Consider the following 18,638-nt stretch of genomic DNA (forward strand, 5'->3'; position numbering starts at 1 on the left):
AGTTTCGGGTTCCTCATTGTATGGATCACTGATTGAATTATAGATGGCTTTACCTCGACTCACAGGAGCCTTGCGCTCCTTTTCAAATGTCACCAAGCAAGATAATTATAATGAAGATGTGGCTGACTTAAAGGTAAATTTTTTAAAGATGAAAACTATTAGAAACATAGGACATGGGCAAATATTTGACATTTTTTCCTTAGTTCTAGGTGATTAAAATGGTATGTTTTAGCTACTAAGAAGGGGACTGTGTATACCAATGTTTACTAATGGGAATATACCAGATGTACCAGTTAATAGTGCGGATTTTTTTCAATAGATGGAGTTACACATATGTTGATATATATGCATTTGATATGTATGCTCTTTTGTTGTATTGACAACAAGCTTCAAAACTTCACATGTCAAATTTTCTGAAGGTGTTAACATCATAGACATATGATGTTAACACCTTAAAAATGGTGTAACAGCTTAAAAATGTCGAATTTCGTGCCCCCCAAAAAAAGTATTTGCAGGAAGTTTTAATTCATTATTTGAAGAAAAGTGCTACTGAAAGTTATCATATACTTTGGGAAGCTTATGGTGAACATGTTTCATCTCAAGATACTGTGAACGCTGGTTTAAACGCTTTAAAGGTGATGATTTTGATGTGAAAGACAAAGAACGTCCAGGTCAACTGAAAAAGTTTGAAGACCAACAATTACAAGCATTATCAGATGAAGATGCATGTCAAACTCAAAAACAACTTGCAGAAAGATTAAACATTGCTCAGCAAACAATTTTCGATCATTTACAAGCAAGGGGAAAAATTTTAAAGGAAGGAAAATGGGTGCCACATCAACTGAATGAAAGACAAATGGAAAACCGAACAGTCATCAGTAAAACGTTGCTTCAATAGCATGAAAGAAAGTCTTTTTTTCATCCAATTGTGACTGGCGATGAAAAGTGGATTTATTTTGAGAATCCCAAAGGCACAAAATTATAGGTCAACCATTAACATCGACTGCAAGGCCAAATCGCTTTGGAAAGAAGACAGTGCTCTACTTTTGGTGGGATCAGGAAGGTGTGGTGTATTATGAGCTTCTAAAACCTGGTGAAACTGTTAATGCTGATTGCTACTGACATCAAATAATCAATTTGAACCATACTTTGATGTAAAACGACCACATGGGCCAGAAGACACGGCAAAGTAATTTTGCTTCATGAAGACGCACCATCACACACTTCAAAACCAATTAAAGGCACATTAAAAGATCTTGCCTGGGAAGTGTTAACCCACCCGCTGTATTCGCCAGACCTTACTCCTTCAGATTATCACTTGTTCTGATCGATGGCACACGTACTTTCTGAGCAGCACTTCAAAACATACGAAGAAGTGGAAAATTGGGTCTCTCATTGGTTTGCCTCAAAACAAGAAAAGTTCTAGTGGAACGATATCCACAAATTACCTGAAAGTTGGGGGAAATGTGTAGCTAGCGACGGACATTACTTTGAATAAAGCACTTTTGATGTTTCACTTTGATCGTGTTTTCTTTGATTATAAAATCTGCATTATTGCATTATTAACTGGCACACCTAGTATATCTTAGGAACTTATGACTATATTGTCAAAGAGAATAATCAGAACTATGGTATAGAGTCTTTTGTTAATTTTTCTGTTGCTAAGGGTCTTGCCAGTTAATTTTATAAATTTAATCCAGTAATTTACCCCTGGATTATCTGAGTAAGTTTTTGGGTCTATGGTAAGATTCTTATTTGATGGAGAGAAACAATGATTTATACCATAACATGGGAAAGATGAATTTTATTCTTTTAAACTCAGTATCTGGTCTCATAATTACTTCTGTCTGGTCATTATAATTGGTTGTGAAATTTATAGTCCTAAAGGTATATGAACTTACGAAGGAATGAACCATACAATATAGTATATAAAGGAACTTGCTTTGGTCTAGTACACATGGGATATTACTTATTGTCATCTTAATGTAGGACTTTTTGCTTTTTATTTTGCTGTATGGAAATAATTTCATGATTATTCATTGTGATTAAACCTATAAAAAAGCTTTTATTAAACATATCTTTTAAACAAAGGAGATTCTTTTTAATCTTATTCAAGTAAGGTTCCTTCTCAGAGCTGTAAATTTGGATGTGAATAGATACAGTTTTCATTTTTTGTCTTGTATAATGTAATGCAAAATACATGCAATAAGTGATGGATTTGAGAAAATCTTTAACCAACATATCACTGTATTTTGCTATGTGTTTCAGATGAAGCGATCTAAACTTCATGAACAAATTGTAGGGCTGGACCTGACGTGGAAGAAGATAGTAAATTTTTTGAATGAAAAACTGGAGAAGAGTGAAATGCAAAGTATAAATGAAGACTTAAAAGATATATTGCAGGCTGCAAAACAAATAGGTATAGTTTTGTTTTATTTTTATTTATTTTTTAATAGAACCACTAAGGTGCAAAAATATATTTCTTTTAAATTAGTGAGTGCAAGGCTAAAATTTCCAAGCAAGTATTCATAATTATGAAAGACTACCTTATCTATTAAGGAGCTTAGGATATAGTCAGGGAGGCAGAAGTAAACAAGTAATTATAATACAATCAAACATGAGGAGTTTATAGGAATTTAGAGTTTGAAAATCACTGTCTTGCTTGAAGTAAGGATAGGGTGAGCTAAAATTTTAACGTAGCTTGAGGGACTCTTAAAAGCCATGTAGCTCGGTCTAGCTAAACTTCGCTTTAATTCCTGTCATACACTAACAATTTCATCAATTGATTGTACTTAGAGGAAATTATAATTTGATAATGCAATTACTTATGTCATCATGCTACTATTCCCAAGGTTGAAAACAAAACAGAACAATGGTAAAAATCTGAGTTTGTTCATTGACATTTACAATTTCAGAATCTGATAACTAAAAAGCATAATTAAACTACTGTACTAAATTTTTCAAATGCAGGTTTGTTACTTATTAAAGGTTCAGACCGATACTCTTGACCCTGTGTAATCTGGTCTCCACCTTTCTCTCTGACTTCAACTCATCCGTGCCTTCACTCACGGTGCTGGAGACACATGGTCTTTTCTCATTTCCTCACACCCATCAAGTTGGTGTCTGTTTTGGGGTCTTTGCACTGCTGTTTCCCTTGCTGAGAATGTTCTGCCCTAATTTTAGAGTGGGTAGATCCTCTCTTTTTAGTCTGAATTCCCCTAAAAAAATACTTTCTTAATGAGGCCTCATTGACCATCCAATCTTATGTTGGTACCTGGTCATTCTTATAACCCTTAGTAACATTTTCTCTATAACATTTATCATTATCTTATTTTTGCTTGTTTGTTTATTACTCATGTTCTGGGAATAGGATATAAGTTTCATGAGAATAGGACCTTATTTTTCTTGTTGAACACTTCATCCTCAGTGCTTAGAGTAGTGTTTGCATATTTTAGGATTGTAGTGAAGTTTCACTTGATAAATAAAAAAAGTTTTCTCAGGTGATTTCTTAGTTGAGGGGAAAATTAAATCATTACTTTACCATATGCTAGGTTGGGAGGTTTCTTTCCTACACTGGCTTTGAACGATATTTCTGGTATATTTTTTACACATGAAGGCTTATTTTTGCTCATCAGATCTTTAAATTCATTCAAATATTTTGACTTTGATATGTCATTTTATTACCATAGGTTTGTAATATAGTATATTATTGAATTTAAATACCCTCATTGTTTTAAGCTGTGAAAGTACAAATGAATGTCATGTATGTTTTTGCATTTAGTTGATTTTCTGAAGTTCAGGGCTTTAGTAAAAATTGAGTTTGCTGGAAGCCTAGGCGAGATAGCACATTTTGAAGAAATTTGTGATAGAATTTAGCACAGAATTACATTTTATATTTTAAGGATGTAGAGGCAATTAGGTTGATTGGAAAATAGTAGGGAAAAGCAGTCTCCAGTCCACCTGGATCACCTTGACTGGGATCTAACCCTCTGGGCTTCACTGTCTTCAATTCTAAGTAGTTAGGGCCACTGGGGGGTGGCCTGATAAAATACTTTTCAAAAACTGTGGAGTGTTTTTTCTCTTCAGGAGTTCCATTATAAAAATGCCTCAGAATACTTAGCAAAAACAGTACTGAAATACTGAGCTTATTCAGTTCCGTGACTAAATTATTTCTTTATATAAATGATGTAGAAATTAAGATTTAAAAAAAGTATCTTTTAGATTCTTCCCAAATGTCTCTGACAAGTCAAAAATCATTGTTTTAAATTCCAGTCATTAAATGTAATCCTAGATGTTTTGCCTGTTGGTGAAACATCTGATTCATACTCAGGGACTAATCTATTGACTGATATGTTTTAGAAATTGATTATTTTGAAATGTAATGTTTCAGAAGAATATTTTCATGACAGATGAAATCTTAGGGTTGGACTTAGGTAAATGCTCTGTTATATATACTTTTTAATGCTATGTTTAAGTTGAGTAACTTAGCTTTAGTGAAACTAATATTTGACTAGTAGTCAACTACTCTTTCTGAAATCCTAGATTCTTTCCGTTCCTTGTAGTCTGAGGCCAGAATATGAAAATAACTGCTGATACTAGAAATGTAATTAAAACCGGAAGCATTGAAAAGATTAGTCTCATGACAAATATGTCTTTGTGATTTCTCTTATATTACTCTTTTAGCAAATGTATTTTTGGTGTAATTGCATTAAAAAGATAGAGCAAGAGAATAAAGAACAATCACTTATATTTCAATTGAGTGTGATATAATAATCTGTGGTATTTGTTTAAGAACATGTACATCAACTAGTTAGAGTAATAGGTATTTTAAGCTGATGGGGATATCAGGGAACATGTTGTCCAGTCCCTTCATTTTGTATGTGAAGAAACAGGGCTCATAAAGGTTAAGTGAATCCCATGGTTGATTTGTGGTGAAGTTAGGCCTAGACCCAAGTTTTAACATAGAAACATGATGTAAATCATAGATTCTTTACTTTCCTTATAGTCAGAGGTCAAGTCCTGTCAAATCTACTTTTCAGCTACTCTTAAATTCACTTTCTCTACATACTTACCATTGCCCTGGTTTAAGCTTTTACCATCTGATGTTTGAACTACTGCATTAGCCTATTAACTCAGCCTTATTTCCTTATTCTGCTTCTACACTGTGACTAGACTGATCTTTGTAAAAAGCATGCAAAGCTCATGTTTATTCCCAGCCTACTCTTTAGACCAAATTCCTTAGAATGGACATTAGAAAAGCTCCTTTATGAGTTGAAACAATGTACCTTTTCATCTCATTGTCATTCTGTCACATGCAAGCTTTGCTCCTAACATATGCAATGTGTACTATTTTAATTTCCTGAACAGTGCTTAGGTTGTTTTTTCCTCCTTGTCATGTATGTGTTATAGTAACTTTCCCCATTGTGTTCTTCTGGGGAAATGCTTCTCATCTTTGAAGAAATAGTTTAGGCTTCATTTATGTCCTGTTATTCCTTTGTAGTCTTAGTGTATAGTGCTCCATTAGATTATCATCCATTCTATACTTTTTTAGAGTACTTTCTCATTATTTGATAATTGTTTACACCAGTCCTTTCCTTGATGGAAATAATATTCTGGGCTCTTAATCTTAGTTTATCTAAATACTCATTGTAGACATAGCTGTCTCCTCAATGGATTTTGAAGGAGAAACAGTCATATTAGCCTATCTTCTCTGAGCAATGAAACTTTGTCAATACATTTTATGTGCTTCAAGTAAAAATATTTTTGAAAATAAAGAGGTTAAGATTGACAGTGGCAGTTAGTAAAATCCATCATGTACAAGGCATGCATCTCTATTAGAGTTTTAAATTATTATAGAATGTTGATTTTCCACTATTTTATCATAGAAGTTTTAAGATTTTCACAGCATAGATAGAAACTAGAATGGGGGTCAAAAATGGTGGGAAGTCAGCAGAAGAACCTGACAGTTCTTTAATCAGCTCTGTAACTGAATTTCCCTCTTAGGCTAGAACAGGGTGATCTAATGATTTTACTCTGGTCTGGATACAGAACAGGACTCAGTCATAATTGAACTTTTTTTTTAAAGTATTTACATTATTTTGCTATACACAGACCTTGTTTTGCCTTCTCTAGTTTATAACCCGTTTTATTTGGGCTTTGATGCTTTTATGCATTTTACCTTTAATAGCCTTGTCTTTAACAAAAGTACAAATCAGAAGGTTTGTTGGACATGACTGACTTATAAAGTGTGGTTTAGGGAATTTGGGAATCTATTATGTTTTTCAGGTTGTTGAGGAAATAAGATTTTACTATAAAAAATGAGGAATCCGAACTGAGTGTGGAAAGCATTTTATAAAGCGATGACTGCAGAAGGAGGTATATATAGAAATTAGTTGGATCTGACAATTCTGTATGGAAGTAAGGGTATGCATATCCTATATAATAAAAGGCTAATATGCAAATCAACTGAACGGTGGTATGACCGGTTGCTATGATATGCATTGACCACCAGGGGGCAGACACTCAATGCAGAAGCTTCCCCCTGGTGGTCAGTGCACTCCCATGGGGAGCACCGCTCAGCCAGAAGCCAGGCTCACGGATGTCCAGTGCAGTGGCGGTGGTGGGAGCCTCTCCTGCCTCTGCAGAAGTGCTAAGGTTGTCTGACTGCCATCAGTCAGACATCCCCTGAGGACTCCCGGACTGCGAGGGGGCGCAGGCCTGGCTGACGGACCCTCCCAAGTGCATGAATTTTGTGCGCTGGGCCTCTAGTAAATAATAAAGGCCTGTTGTGTATAGAGCAAAGCAGGAGGTTTTTCGTGAATATTTGTAAAAAAACAACTATCTTGAAAATTGTAGATTCCAAAAACGTTCAATGTTCCACTTGACATAAACTGGCAGACAAGATAATTTAGGATAGTTCTCTGCTGAGAATAATTAGAAAAACTGTAAAATAGAAAACAGTTTGACTGCATCATAGTACTTCCGATGCAATAAATTATGGGGCCAAGATCTAACAGCATAAATAAACCTAGCAAATCTGATCTTGGCATTTGGGCCACTTTTATCTGAAATTGACTAGTCCAGAGGAGGAGGGCAGATGAACAGGGAGGATGAGAAGATGAACAGAGCTCTTGACAGATTCAGAGGACTAAGATGACAAAAATGACTAAAATAGACAAAGGAAGAAACAGAAAATCTGAATATTTGACTGTTAAAGAAATTGAATCTGTAATTAAAAACCTTCACACTAAGAAATCTATATATGCCTCAATGGCTTTATAGGGGAATTTCATATAATGTCATTTAAAATGATATGATGGTACTGTAGATTATAGGAGGTTATATGCATATAATAATCAAATGTAATGTACTATCCTTGATTGGGCACAAGACTGCTAACGACTTGGCCTTTCTTTCATGTCTGTTGCCTTTGTTCACCATGTGTGCGCGACTCCTAGCCATCATATCTCTGCTCTAGATGTTTCCTATTTAAATTTTTTGAAAGTAGATTATGTTGCTAGATTTTCTAACAGTCGAATCACCTTTGCATTCCTGTAATAAACTATAGTTACTTATACTGTATTTTTAGATATATGGATAGATACAGTAAGCTATTGTTTAGAATATTTGCAACTGTATTTTTGTACCATCTATTTCATTTTCAGCTTTAAGTTTTCATAAAATTATTTTCCTATAGCATAGGATAATTTCAAATTATGAGTTAATATATGTAGTATACATTTAGTTCTGTCATTTACTAATGAGTAGCTAATATCACTAATCCAGTTTCCTCATATATAATATGGTGATAGTAATTCTTTGTATGGTTGGTGGGATGTGAAGCAATACTACAAAGTGCCTAGAGTACAGCCTGGTAAATGGCTGTCAGTGAATAATTTTATTATAGTCTAGATGTTCCAGTAGCCATTGATAGACAAATAGTTTATCTATGCGACTATAGATGTACTGGTATGTGCCCAGTGATGATGTGGTACAAAAAGGGGAGGAACTCTGCTTGGGTTAGTCAGGAAGGAATTCATAGAGAAGGAACTTGGGAGAGAATTAGATTGTGTTTGACTGTTTCAGGGACAGAGTTATTTTTAAATTTCTATATCACAAGAAAAATGACAAAACAAAAGAGCTGAATAACAATGAAAATCATAGATGACTTTGCAAATATGTTGGCTGTATAAACAGGCAGTTCAGATTATGTGGGGATATGACAAAACAGCTGTAAATTGAATGGATTGTAGCAATGGCAAGTGTTGGAAATAAGATCAACTCTTCACAGTTTGCTTTGGTTTATCAATATATTATTCTTCATTTACAAATTATTATGATTCCTTAGCGTACGAAAATTTACACTGCATTCCTCAGTAGAGGCATTTTTGTACCTCTACTTGTAGTTAAAGATTATAATTAATTTTCTTTACAGTACTGTCAAGGCTATAACTATATGTTTTATAAATGTATGCTGCACTGACGTGTATACTTTATATCATCTTTTTATAAAATGTTTTTTCCTTGGATGTTAAAAATTTTTTTTAAATGCCAGTTAAATCTCAGTGAGCTATGTGATTTGTTCAAAGATAGTTTATTTCCTTAGTAATGCCCATAATAACGGAAGCTTATATATGATATTAAAACTTTTTGTTAGGTCTTTGGTTGCTTGGAAAGTCAAGTTGTAATTTGATGCAGGATTTTATAGTACTAGAAATGGTAATATAGCGGCTGGATGCCGACTGAAAGTCTACACTGTAAAGATAAGTACCCACATTTTGTAATGAATATACGTACAATTAAACGACTAACTTTAAAAAAATGGAGAATTGTCTTGGCCTCTCTTTAATCTCTTATACTACTACTAATCTCTTTCTCCACCAAATAGTTTCTCTGTTTGCTTCCCTTTCTTTCTTTTTTTTTTTTTTTTATATATTTTACTGATTTTTTACAGAGAGGAAGGGAGAGGGATAGAGAGTTAGAAACATCGATGAGAGAGAAACATCGATCAGCTGCCTCCTGCACACTCCCTACTGGGGATGTGCCCGCAGCCAAGGTACATGCCCTTGACTGGAATCGAACCTGGGACCCTTGAGTCCACAGGCCGACGCTCTATCCATTGAGCCAAACCGGTTAGGGCTGTTTGCTTCCCTTTCATTATTTGCTCACTCCGAAGGCAGTAGGTAATTTCTATTAAAGTTCAGGAATAATCTTAACATCTAAGTGGTTTCTTCAAATTACTGTATTGAACATTTCTTGAATACTTTGCCTACTTAATGCAAGGTTTTCCTGGAGGATTTTTGATGTACAAGACATACTAAAAAATAAATGGAGCTCATTATTTTAAATTATATTACTTAACCAATTTTAAATTTATACCACATAAGTTGTTCAGTTTATTCCCCCCAAAAGCCATATGGTAAATGCTTACCTCTATTAGTTTGTTTGATAATTTGGTGATTATTTGAAAAATGGTATAATGCAGAACAGTGAAGATTTAACTGGTTAAGGAATTCATTTGTTGAAAACTTCTAAATTGCATATTTAGCAATTAAGGATGCAAACAGTTGATGGATATTTTTACTTGATTAAAATGTCCTACTCATTCCTTATAAGGAACTTCTCAACTACATATTAGAGTGAGCTATTTAAAAAGTTACAAGTGGTTAGATATCCAAAGTAGCTTCCTTAAGCAAGGTTTGAAGGTCATAAGTTTCATTCAAACTTTTGCCAGTTGATTATTTAGTTTATTTTCTTCACTGAGATTTTATCTTGAGGATAGAAAACTACACTTAAAATTCCTATTCTTCTCAGGAAGACGAGCACAGTCAGTGGTGTGAAACAAACACTTCTTGAATTGGAAGTAAATGTTAACAAAGAACTTCATTCAGCTTAATAATCACTTAAAAGATTCACTTCCTACTGAATTCTACGTAAAATATAAAGGGAAACGAACAAAAAATAGGTTGCTTGTAAACAAGATCTTCAGTTAGCGTTTAGTTTTGGATATAGTGTAAGAAAACAAGTACCTGACTACCTATTACCAATTTCCACTCCAGAGCGCACCACTCATTTTCCAGGCCTCCCCCGCCCCCTCGTGCTTTCAGTGTGGCTGCAAACGTGTGCTGGGTCAGCCGGCGGGCGGAGAAGCGCAGAAACACCTTGGTGCAGAAACACCGCGCCTTCCCTTCTCATTGTTGAGGGCAGGAGCTTTGACAAGTCAGACATCTACTTGCATTTATTAAGATTTTTTTTTCTGTTTTACAAGCACCTTTTATATTTCTCAGCCACCAAAGGATCCAAGTGCTGGCATCACAGGTGGGCTCCACTACCATATTAGGGTGATCCTTTGTCACTGCCCTGGCTGGGCCACGTTCCCTGCACCTATCCCGGGCTGCCTGCTCATCCGGGTCTGCTGGCAGCAGCCGGGGTGTGGCATCACGTCATCACATGCAGGCGGAGCGCTGGGACGCGTGTCTGCGTGTCCGCGTGTCACTGCGGGCGGGGGCCCGCGTGTGGCCGCGGAGGGCGGCACGGAGGGACCATCTCGGGTGCTTTAGCACTCCGGAGAAGTTGTGTTCAGATTGCAGTACTTTGGTTTCTTTGTTAGATGGTCAATGGTAGCAACAAATAATATTTGCTAGTGCTTCTCAAAAATTGGAATTTCCGGACTCCTGACGAGCGCGGTGCAGAGATTTACTTTTGAGAAGTTTCTTTGTGGTGTGAACACGCAGGCGAGTTAGTGATTAGGCAAGAATATTAACATTTGTGAAAAGCATTATCCAACTAAGATTACCATTTTAGCGGGATATAGAAAGAGATACAGTGGAGATGTGTTTTCTTTTTCTCGATTTTGATTAATAATTACCATATTTTAAAATTCTAAGCCAGTGGGAATTTGTTAGAGATGCACATTCTCAGGCCCCGTCTCAGGCAGAGTGAATCTGAAACGCTGAGACAGAAGACCCACAGTCTAGGTTTTAAACAAGAACCCCGGGGATTTTGATGCGCAATTTAAGGTGTTTTTTGTTTGTTTGTTTGTTTGTTCTTAATCCTCACTGAGGACATGCATGGATTTCAGAGAGAGAGGAAGGGAGGGAGAAAGAGGAACATCAATGTGAGAGAAGCATTGTCCCTTGTCTCCCTTATGTGCCACAACTGGGGAGAACCTGCTACCTTTTGATGTATGGAAAGTGTTTCAACCAACCCAGCCACACTGGCCAGGGCTTGACGCACATTTTATTTGAGAACTAGCGGTCTAAGGAAATATTGTTTCATTCTATTTATATAAGCAAATTAGCATATGATATAGCAAATAGATATTAATTTCAAACATTTTTTCATATTTTCTAAAAATTATGTCATTCTCAGAATTATTGTCCTCAAAAGTATTTTCAGATATAGAGTGCTGAGATGTGGCTCTAAAAGGCTATGTAAATCTGACATTTTCTATCTTATAGTTAATAAAATTCATAGAAATCATTACTAAATTACTAAAAATAGTTTGTGATCAGACATTTCTGAGTTGAGGTATTTATTCCTCAATCTTCTTTGAATAACATTTTCTAAAACTTAAGTGGAGGACTACATTAATTTAATTTTAAAAGTTAACTTATCCAATTAAGTTTCTGAGTAATAGTAGCTTGTGATCTAAGGAAAACACTTTCTTGTGATATTTCCTTACTAAGCAAGATTTTGTTAAAATCTGTCTTTCCTGAATATTATTCTATCCTAGAAGTATTTTAAAATCATAGTGATTTAGCCAATTGTGGATAGTTTTGACGAAAGGATTTTGATTCACATGAATCACATGAATTTATTTTTTTCTTAAAGAAGTTTCAGTATACTCTGAAGAAATCCAAACGCTTAATTTGAAAAGATATATGCATTCCTATGTTCATTGCAGCTTTATTTCAAGAGAAAAGATAATTGAAAAGTGCCTATCAATTTGATTTAAGAAATGGCATATTACTTGGCCATACTAAAGAATGAATCATACCATTACTCATCAAATCAGTTTTTAAAATTTGGTTTTAAATCAGTTTTGAAGAGAGGTAAAGTGTTACTAGGTAGTTTCTCTATTTAGATATAGAATAATCACTGACAATGATTTGCTTACCTAATACAGTTCTTTGGAAATTTGGGAATGTACTTAAAGGAGCTTTTCTGCTCTTAAATTGGTTTATCTTTACCAGTATGTTTTTACTGCTGGATTTACCCAGAAGAATCTTACTAGTAGTTTTCTTGTTTTTGTTTTTAATGGTAACTTGAACTATGATTCACTTGAGCTAATACCGTTTCTTTTATCTTTGAATAGTTGGAATGGAAAATGGAAAAGAAGCAATTGAAAATGCGGCTGCATTTCTCTTCAAGACATTTCACTTGAAGGACTCTGTTGGTCACAGTGAGACAAAGGCTATCAAACAGATGTTTGGTCCCTTTCCATCATCATCTGCCACTGCAGCTTGTAATGCTACCAGTCGAATTACTTCTCATTTTCATCAAGACAGTCTTGCTGCTCTTTTCCAGATGACAAAAGAAGAATGTGGCGATAGAGTTTTATTTGGCAATAATTTAGCATTTTCATTTGACATGCATGATTTGGACTACTTTGATGAGCTGCCAATAAATGGTGAACCCCAGAAAACTATAAGCCTAGATTACAAGAAGTTTCTGAATGAACATTTTCGGGAGCATTCCACCCCGGAGGTCAAACCTGTGGAGAAAACAAATGACTCCTTTTTGTGGTGTGAAGTCGAGAAGTACTTAAATGCAACTTTAAATGAAATGGCTGAAGCAACGAGAATAGAAGATCTTTGCTGTACTTTATATGATATGCTTGCTTCTGTTAAAAGTGGTGATGAACTTCAGAATGAGGTATAGTTGAAGTTATTGAAGTTTTACACTAATGTGAACTATCTTATATGAAATAGCTTTTTTAAACATGGGTGGTGAACAAAAAAATAAGTACTTTTTAATATTGTGCTTCAGTAGGAATTATTTGATTAGGTTGACATCTGAGGGGAGACTATACTTTTTGGTACTTACTTGCATTATAAATGTTACCAGAATCTTTTGAAATTTTGATATAGAATAATTAGTATGATTTAATATAGTATGATTTTCATACATTTTGTTCTCAAAGCTCCTTTATACTTTTACAAATTACTGAGGATCTGATAGAGCTTTTCTTTATGTTATTTGTATATTCTATTGATATTGTGTTATAAATTAAAAACAAATTTTATATAGTAAATGCTTTAATAATTGTTTACTAAATCATTTAAAATAATACTAAGTCTAATTTTTACTCCATGGAAGATTATACTCACCTTATACGTATGGAAGGATGAAAAATAAAGAGGCAAATAATATTTTAGTTATATTATGAAAATAATTTTGACCTCATGGCTTCCCTGAAAGGATCTTGGAGATTTAGACTACACTTTGGAAACCACTGATTTAATGTGTATACTGCAGTTTGGTCAGAAGAGTATAGAGATGTTTTTGGTACTTAGAATAGAGTATTTAAAATATTGTGTAGAATGATTAACATTAATACTTTATGAAAAGGTTCCCCTGTTAAGTGTTACACATTGTTGTTGTTTTTTAATATGTTTTTTAAATTGATTTTTAGAGAGAGAAGAAGGGAGAGGGATAGAGAGATAGAAACATTGATGAGAGAGAGAAGCATCATTGATCGGCTGCCTCCTGCATGCCCCCTACTGGGGATTGAGCCCAAAACCCAGGCATGTGCCCTGGGAATTGAACCAGCAACTTCTTGGTTCAAGAGTTGATGTGCAACCACTGAGCCACACCAGCTGGGCAAGTATTATACATTCTTACTAGTAGTCTTGGTAGTCTAAGTACTGCTGAACAATAGGAGGATACTAACATCAACCAGGTTCAATTAAAATAGTGTCCCTTCACCTATGAGGATGATATATGTGCTGCTTTTTCTATATTCATTTCACTAAATAATTAGAAGAGCCCTTTCCCTAACCCTAAGTCTGAATAGATAATCTGCCATTTGGTAAAATTATACTTTAAAACTTAGAGAATGTTTAGTATTGTAGAATTTTCCTACCCATAGTATTTGTATGTCTAGTATAATATCCAAATGGTGATATCCATATAATAAGGTCTACTAATTTAAGGAAGAGTTTCTTTTTTAAAAAGGCATCCTATGGCATATGATGGACGTTATATGTTTTTGTTCTTAGTCTTTGTATTTGGATGCAATTGTTCAGTGCTAACACTCCATAGATCTAACAGTACTGACATGAAGAATGCTTTTCACTATCTTGCCTTTAGATATCAAACTTTCTTCTTTTTTTTTCTTTTTTTTAAATTTATTTATTTTTTTATTGCTTAAAGTATTACAAAGGGTATTACATATGTGTCCATTTTTTCCCCCCGCCCTAGACAGTCCCCTAGCCTCCCCTATCCCCCGGTGTCTTATGTCCATTGGTTATGCTTATATGCATGCATACAAGTCCTTTAGTTGATCTCTTACCCCCCTACCTCCTGCACCCCCACCCTCCCCGGCCTTCTCGCTGCAGTTTGACAATCTGTTTGAGGCAGCTCTGCCTCTGTATCTATTATTGTTCAAAAGTTTATAATGGTCTCTATTGTCCATGAATGAGTGAGATCATGTGGTATTTTTCCTTCATTGACTGGGTTATTTCACTTAGCATAATGCTCTCCAGTTCCATCCATGCCGTTGCAAATGGTAAGAGTTCCTTCCTTTTTACAGCAGCATAGTATTCCATCGTGTAGATGTACCACAGTTTTCTAATCCATTCATCTACTGATGGGCACTTAGGCTGTTTCCAGATCTTAGCTATGGTGAATTGTGCTGCTATGAACATAGGGGTGCATATATCCTTTCTGATTGGTGTTTCTGGTTTCTTGGGGTATATTCCTAGAAGTGGGATCACAGGGTCAAATGGGAGTTCCATTTTCAGTTTATGAGGAAACTCCATACTGTCTTCCATAGTGGCTGCACCAGTCTGCATTCCCACCAGCAGTGCACAAGTGTTCCTTTTTCTCCACATCCTCTCCAGCACTTGTCGTTTGTTGATTTGTTGATGATAGCCAGTCTGACAGGTGTGAGATGGTACCTCATTGTTGTTTTGATTTGCATCTCTCGGATGATTAGTGACTTTGAGCATGTTTTCATATGTCTCTTGGCTTTCTGAATGTCCTCTTTTGAAAGGTGTCTATTTAGGTCCTTTGCCCATTTTTTGATTGTTTATCTTCCTTTTGTTAAGTTGTATGAGTTCCCTATAAATTTTGGAGATTAGGCCCTTATCAGATATGTCATTGGCAAATATGTTTTCCCACACAGTGGGTTTTCTCGTTGTTTTGTTGTTGATGGTTTCTTTTGCTGTGCAGAAGCTTTTTATTTTGATGTAGTCCCATTTGTTCATTTTCTCTTTCGTTTCAAGTGCCCTAGGAGTTGTATCAGTGAAGAAATTGCTTCGGCATATGTCTGAGATTTTGTTGCCTTTGGATTCTTCTAGAATTTTTATGGTTTCCTGTCGTACATTTAAGTCCTTTATCCATTTTGAGTTTATTTTTGTGTATGGTGTAAGTTGGTGGTCTAGTTTCATTTTCTTGCATATATCTGTCCAATTTTCCCAACACCATTTATTGAAGAGACTATCTTGGCTCCATTGTATGTTCTTGCCTCCTTTGTCAAATATTAATTGAGCATATTGGTTCGGGCCGATTTCTGGGCAGATATCAAACTTTCAATTGCTTTGCCAATCTAAGAACAACTAACCTAATAATTTCACAGGAAAAAGTATTGTGACTACAGTCTGACACTTGAACAGTGCAGGGGTTTACAACCCTGCTGACTCCCCCATGCAGTCCAAAATCTGTTAAAACTTTTGACGCCTCTCCCCCCCCCCCCCAAATTAACTACTAATATCCTACTGTTGATTGTAAGCCTTACCAATAACATAAACAGTTGATTATCACATACATATTTTTTAATGTCTAGTCTATACTGTATTCTCATAATAAACTAAACCAGAGAAAAAATGTCAAGAAAACCATAAGGAAGAAAAAATACGTTTACAGTATTTATCGAAAAAAGATTGTATAAGTGGACTCACACAGTTCTCAAACCCATGCTGTTCAAGGGTCCACTGCATTTTCTCATGACACTTGGTGAGTTCTGTTCTTTGCTCTGTTACCTTGCCCTTTGTTGATGTTAAGCTTACATTTAAATAAGTTAAGTAGTTTTCACAGTCTATTACTTATATCTTGTTCTTTTTCTGTTTTTAAATTGGGGGAGCGGTTACTTTTATCTAGCATTTCTGTTTTTCTTCATTGTTTCTCATAGATAGCAGGGATTCTGAAGTCAAATCTGGGAGCAGTTCCTAAACCTTGGAATGTGATGCATGAGAGTGTGAATATCTGAACTTATTTGAAGAGGCTAGGTCGGTGATGGTGAACCTTTTGAGCTCGGCGTGTCAGCATTTTGAAAAACCCTAACTTAACTCTGGTGCCGTGTCACATATAGAAATTTTTTGATATTTGCAACCATAGTAAAACAAAGACTTACATTTTTGATATTTATTTTATATATTTAAATGCCATTTAACAAAGAAAAATCAACCAAAAAAATGAGTTCGCGTGTCAGAGGTTTGCCATCACTGGGCTAGGTTATTCATTACTACTTTTCCCCTTACCATAGGTAGCATTCAGTGTTTATGATATGCTCTTTCCTGTTGTAAGCTCATATTCTGTGTAGGAGAAGATGCAAGCAAAGTGAGAATGGAAAGAACATGTCCTGATTTTATTTCCTTCCGTCATACATTTGATAAAAGGACTCTCTTTGTTATTTCTCCCAGTTTTGTCTGCCTAGGTTTTTTTTTTTTTTTTTGAGAGATTTAACCTTAAAGATCCTACTATTATAGGTTTTGAAACATATTTGTTAATATGTTCATTCTTTTTGTGTTCTTGCTACATTTCTCTCATATTTCTCTAATTTTTTCAGTTTATGGCTACCATGTCAGCCATTGGGTTTTATTATAATACAATCATTGTTTCTCTCTTTTTTTTTTTTCTCAGTGTTGTGATGGAAAGCAAAGTATTTTGTGCCATGTAATACCACCTATTTTTAACACAAGTTTGCTTATTTTTCTAATTTTAAAAAATATATCATTGTAAAATATTTAGAGTACACAGTTTAAAGGAACTAAGTCTTCTTTTGGACTATATATATTTTAAAATATTAATACTTTAAAAATGGGTTAAACAATATATGTAATTTAGAATTTTTTTTTTGAGTCACTTCTATACCTGTTTTTAAGACAATATTCTATTATATAACTAGAGGCCTGATGCACGAAATTCGTACAAGGGGCTCGGCCCTTGCAGCTGTAGCGGCTTGCCTCAGCCTTCGCAGTCCTTGCTTCGTCCAGAAGGACATCCGGAAGGTCGTTCAGCTGTCCAGTCTAGCATATTACACTTTTATTATTATAGATACATTTTAATGGCTGCAGAGTATTACATTTACCACCATAAATTATTTTATTAAATTAATACTCCACTATTGAAGGTTTATTATATCTAGCCTTTCTTGCAATAAAGACTCTTATGCTAAATATTTGCTTGTACGTATTTTCCCTTGAATATATTTCTATCAGTGAGAAGTTTGCATCCAAAAGTACTAACAAAATACTTTCCTGAAAGAATCTGCCAGTGTATATTTCTGCCTGTGATGTATGAGTATCTCTGTACTTAGATCTTTTCCAGTCCTATCATGCTTTAAAAGAGAAACGCTTGCCTATTTAGTAGAGAGAAAATGGTAACTCAGTTTTAATTACATTTTTATTACTACTGAGGTTGAAGTTTTTAAAAATATATTTTAGGCCACTAACTTGTCTTGTGAGAATTGCCAGTTTTTTATTTTATGATGTTGAAATTCATTTTTTCTTTCTAAAAAATTTATGACGTTAAATTTTTTTGGCAGTTATATTAATGTTTAAGTAGGCAAGTCTATCGTCTTTTCACTTAGTAATCTTCCTTTGGTGTTATGCTTAGGCAATCCCCAAGACATGATTGAACCTCCCATTAAAAAAAACAAAAACAACTTTCTATTTAATCTCAGTGGTTTTGGGTAGAGTGTTATTCAGATCATATGTATCTTTTCTCTAATTTGTGGATACATATCTGAATATGCCCTTATTGCATATTCTATAGAGATACAGACATTTTCTCTCAAGGTTTTTGTCACTTCCATGTTGTCTATCATTTTTGGATATTCATTTGTACTTTATAAGGGATGAAACTTTTTATGAGGAAAATGCAAGAATTATTTGCTCTACTTGTAGCTGAACATAACATCTAGGAAAGGTCAAGATAACTGAAGTTTTGCACTTGCTATTAACAGGTCTCTTAAGTTTTGTAATCTATGTTGGGGAAAGCCTAGCCATATTTTTTATTTATCTTGGCTGTATGTTGCTTTCCCCCCATTTTATTGCTCTAATTATTAAAATGATGGGCTGAATATGACATGATAAAATAGATAAATGTACGTTCATATACTTGTAACCAGAAGTACTGGGAATTCCAGAAATACAGATCTGGTTTAGCAGCTGTATATGTAAAAAAAACAAAAA

General features: G+C 34.8%; 1 protein-coding gene across 3 annotated transcripts in view; it reads left to right on the forward strand.

Annotated features, from left to right (window-relative positions):
- The window catches only part of ASCC3 (activating signal cointegrator 1 complex subunit 3), a 259,219-nt gene that overhangs the window by 13,244 nt on the left and 227,337 nt on the right, over positions 1–18,638 (forward strand). For all 3 annotated transcript variants that reach the window (XM_059700849.1, XM_059700848.1, XM_059700847.1), the window contains 3 exons: positions 3–133; positions 2,269–2,419; positions 12,317–12,876. In XM_059700849.1, the coding sequence (XP_059556832.1) occupies positions 44–133; positions 2,269–2,419; positions 12,317–12,876 (801 nt within the window). In that variant the 5' untranslated portion in view covers positions 3–43. The remainder of the gene's footprint in view (positions 1–2; positions 134–2,268; positions 2,420–12,316; positions 12,877–18,638) is intronic.

The sequence above is a fragment of the Myotis daubentonii genome, chromosome 6 (assembly GCF_963259705.1).
Source record: "Myotis daubentonii chromosome 6, mMyoDau2.1, whole genome shotgun sequence".
Lineage (NCBI taxonomy): Eukaryota > Metazoa > Chordata > Mammalia > Chiroptera > Vespertilionidae > Myotis > Myotis daubentonii.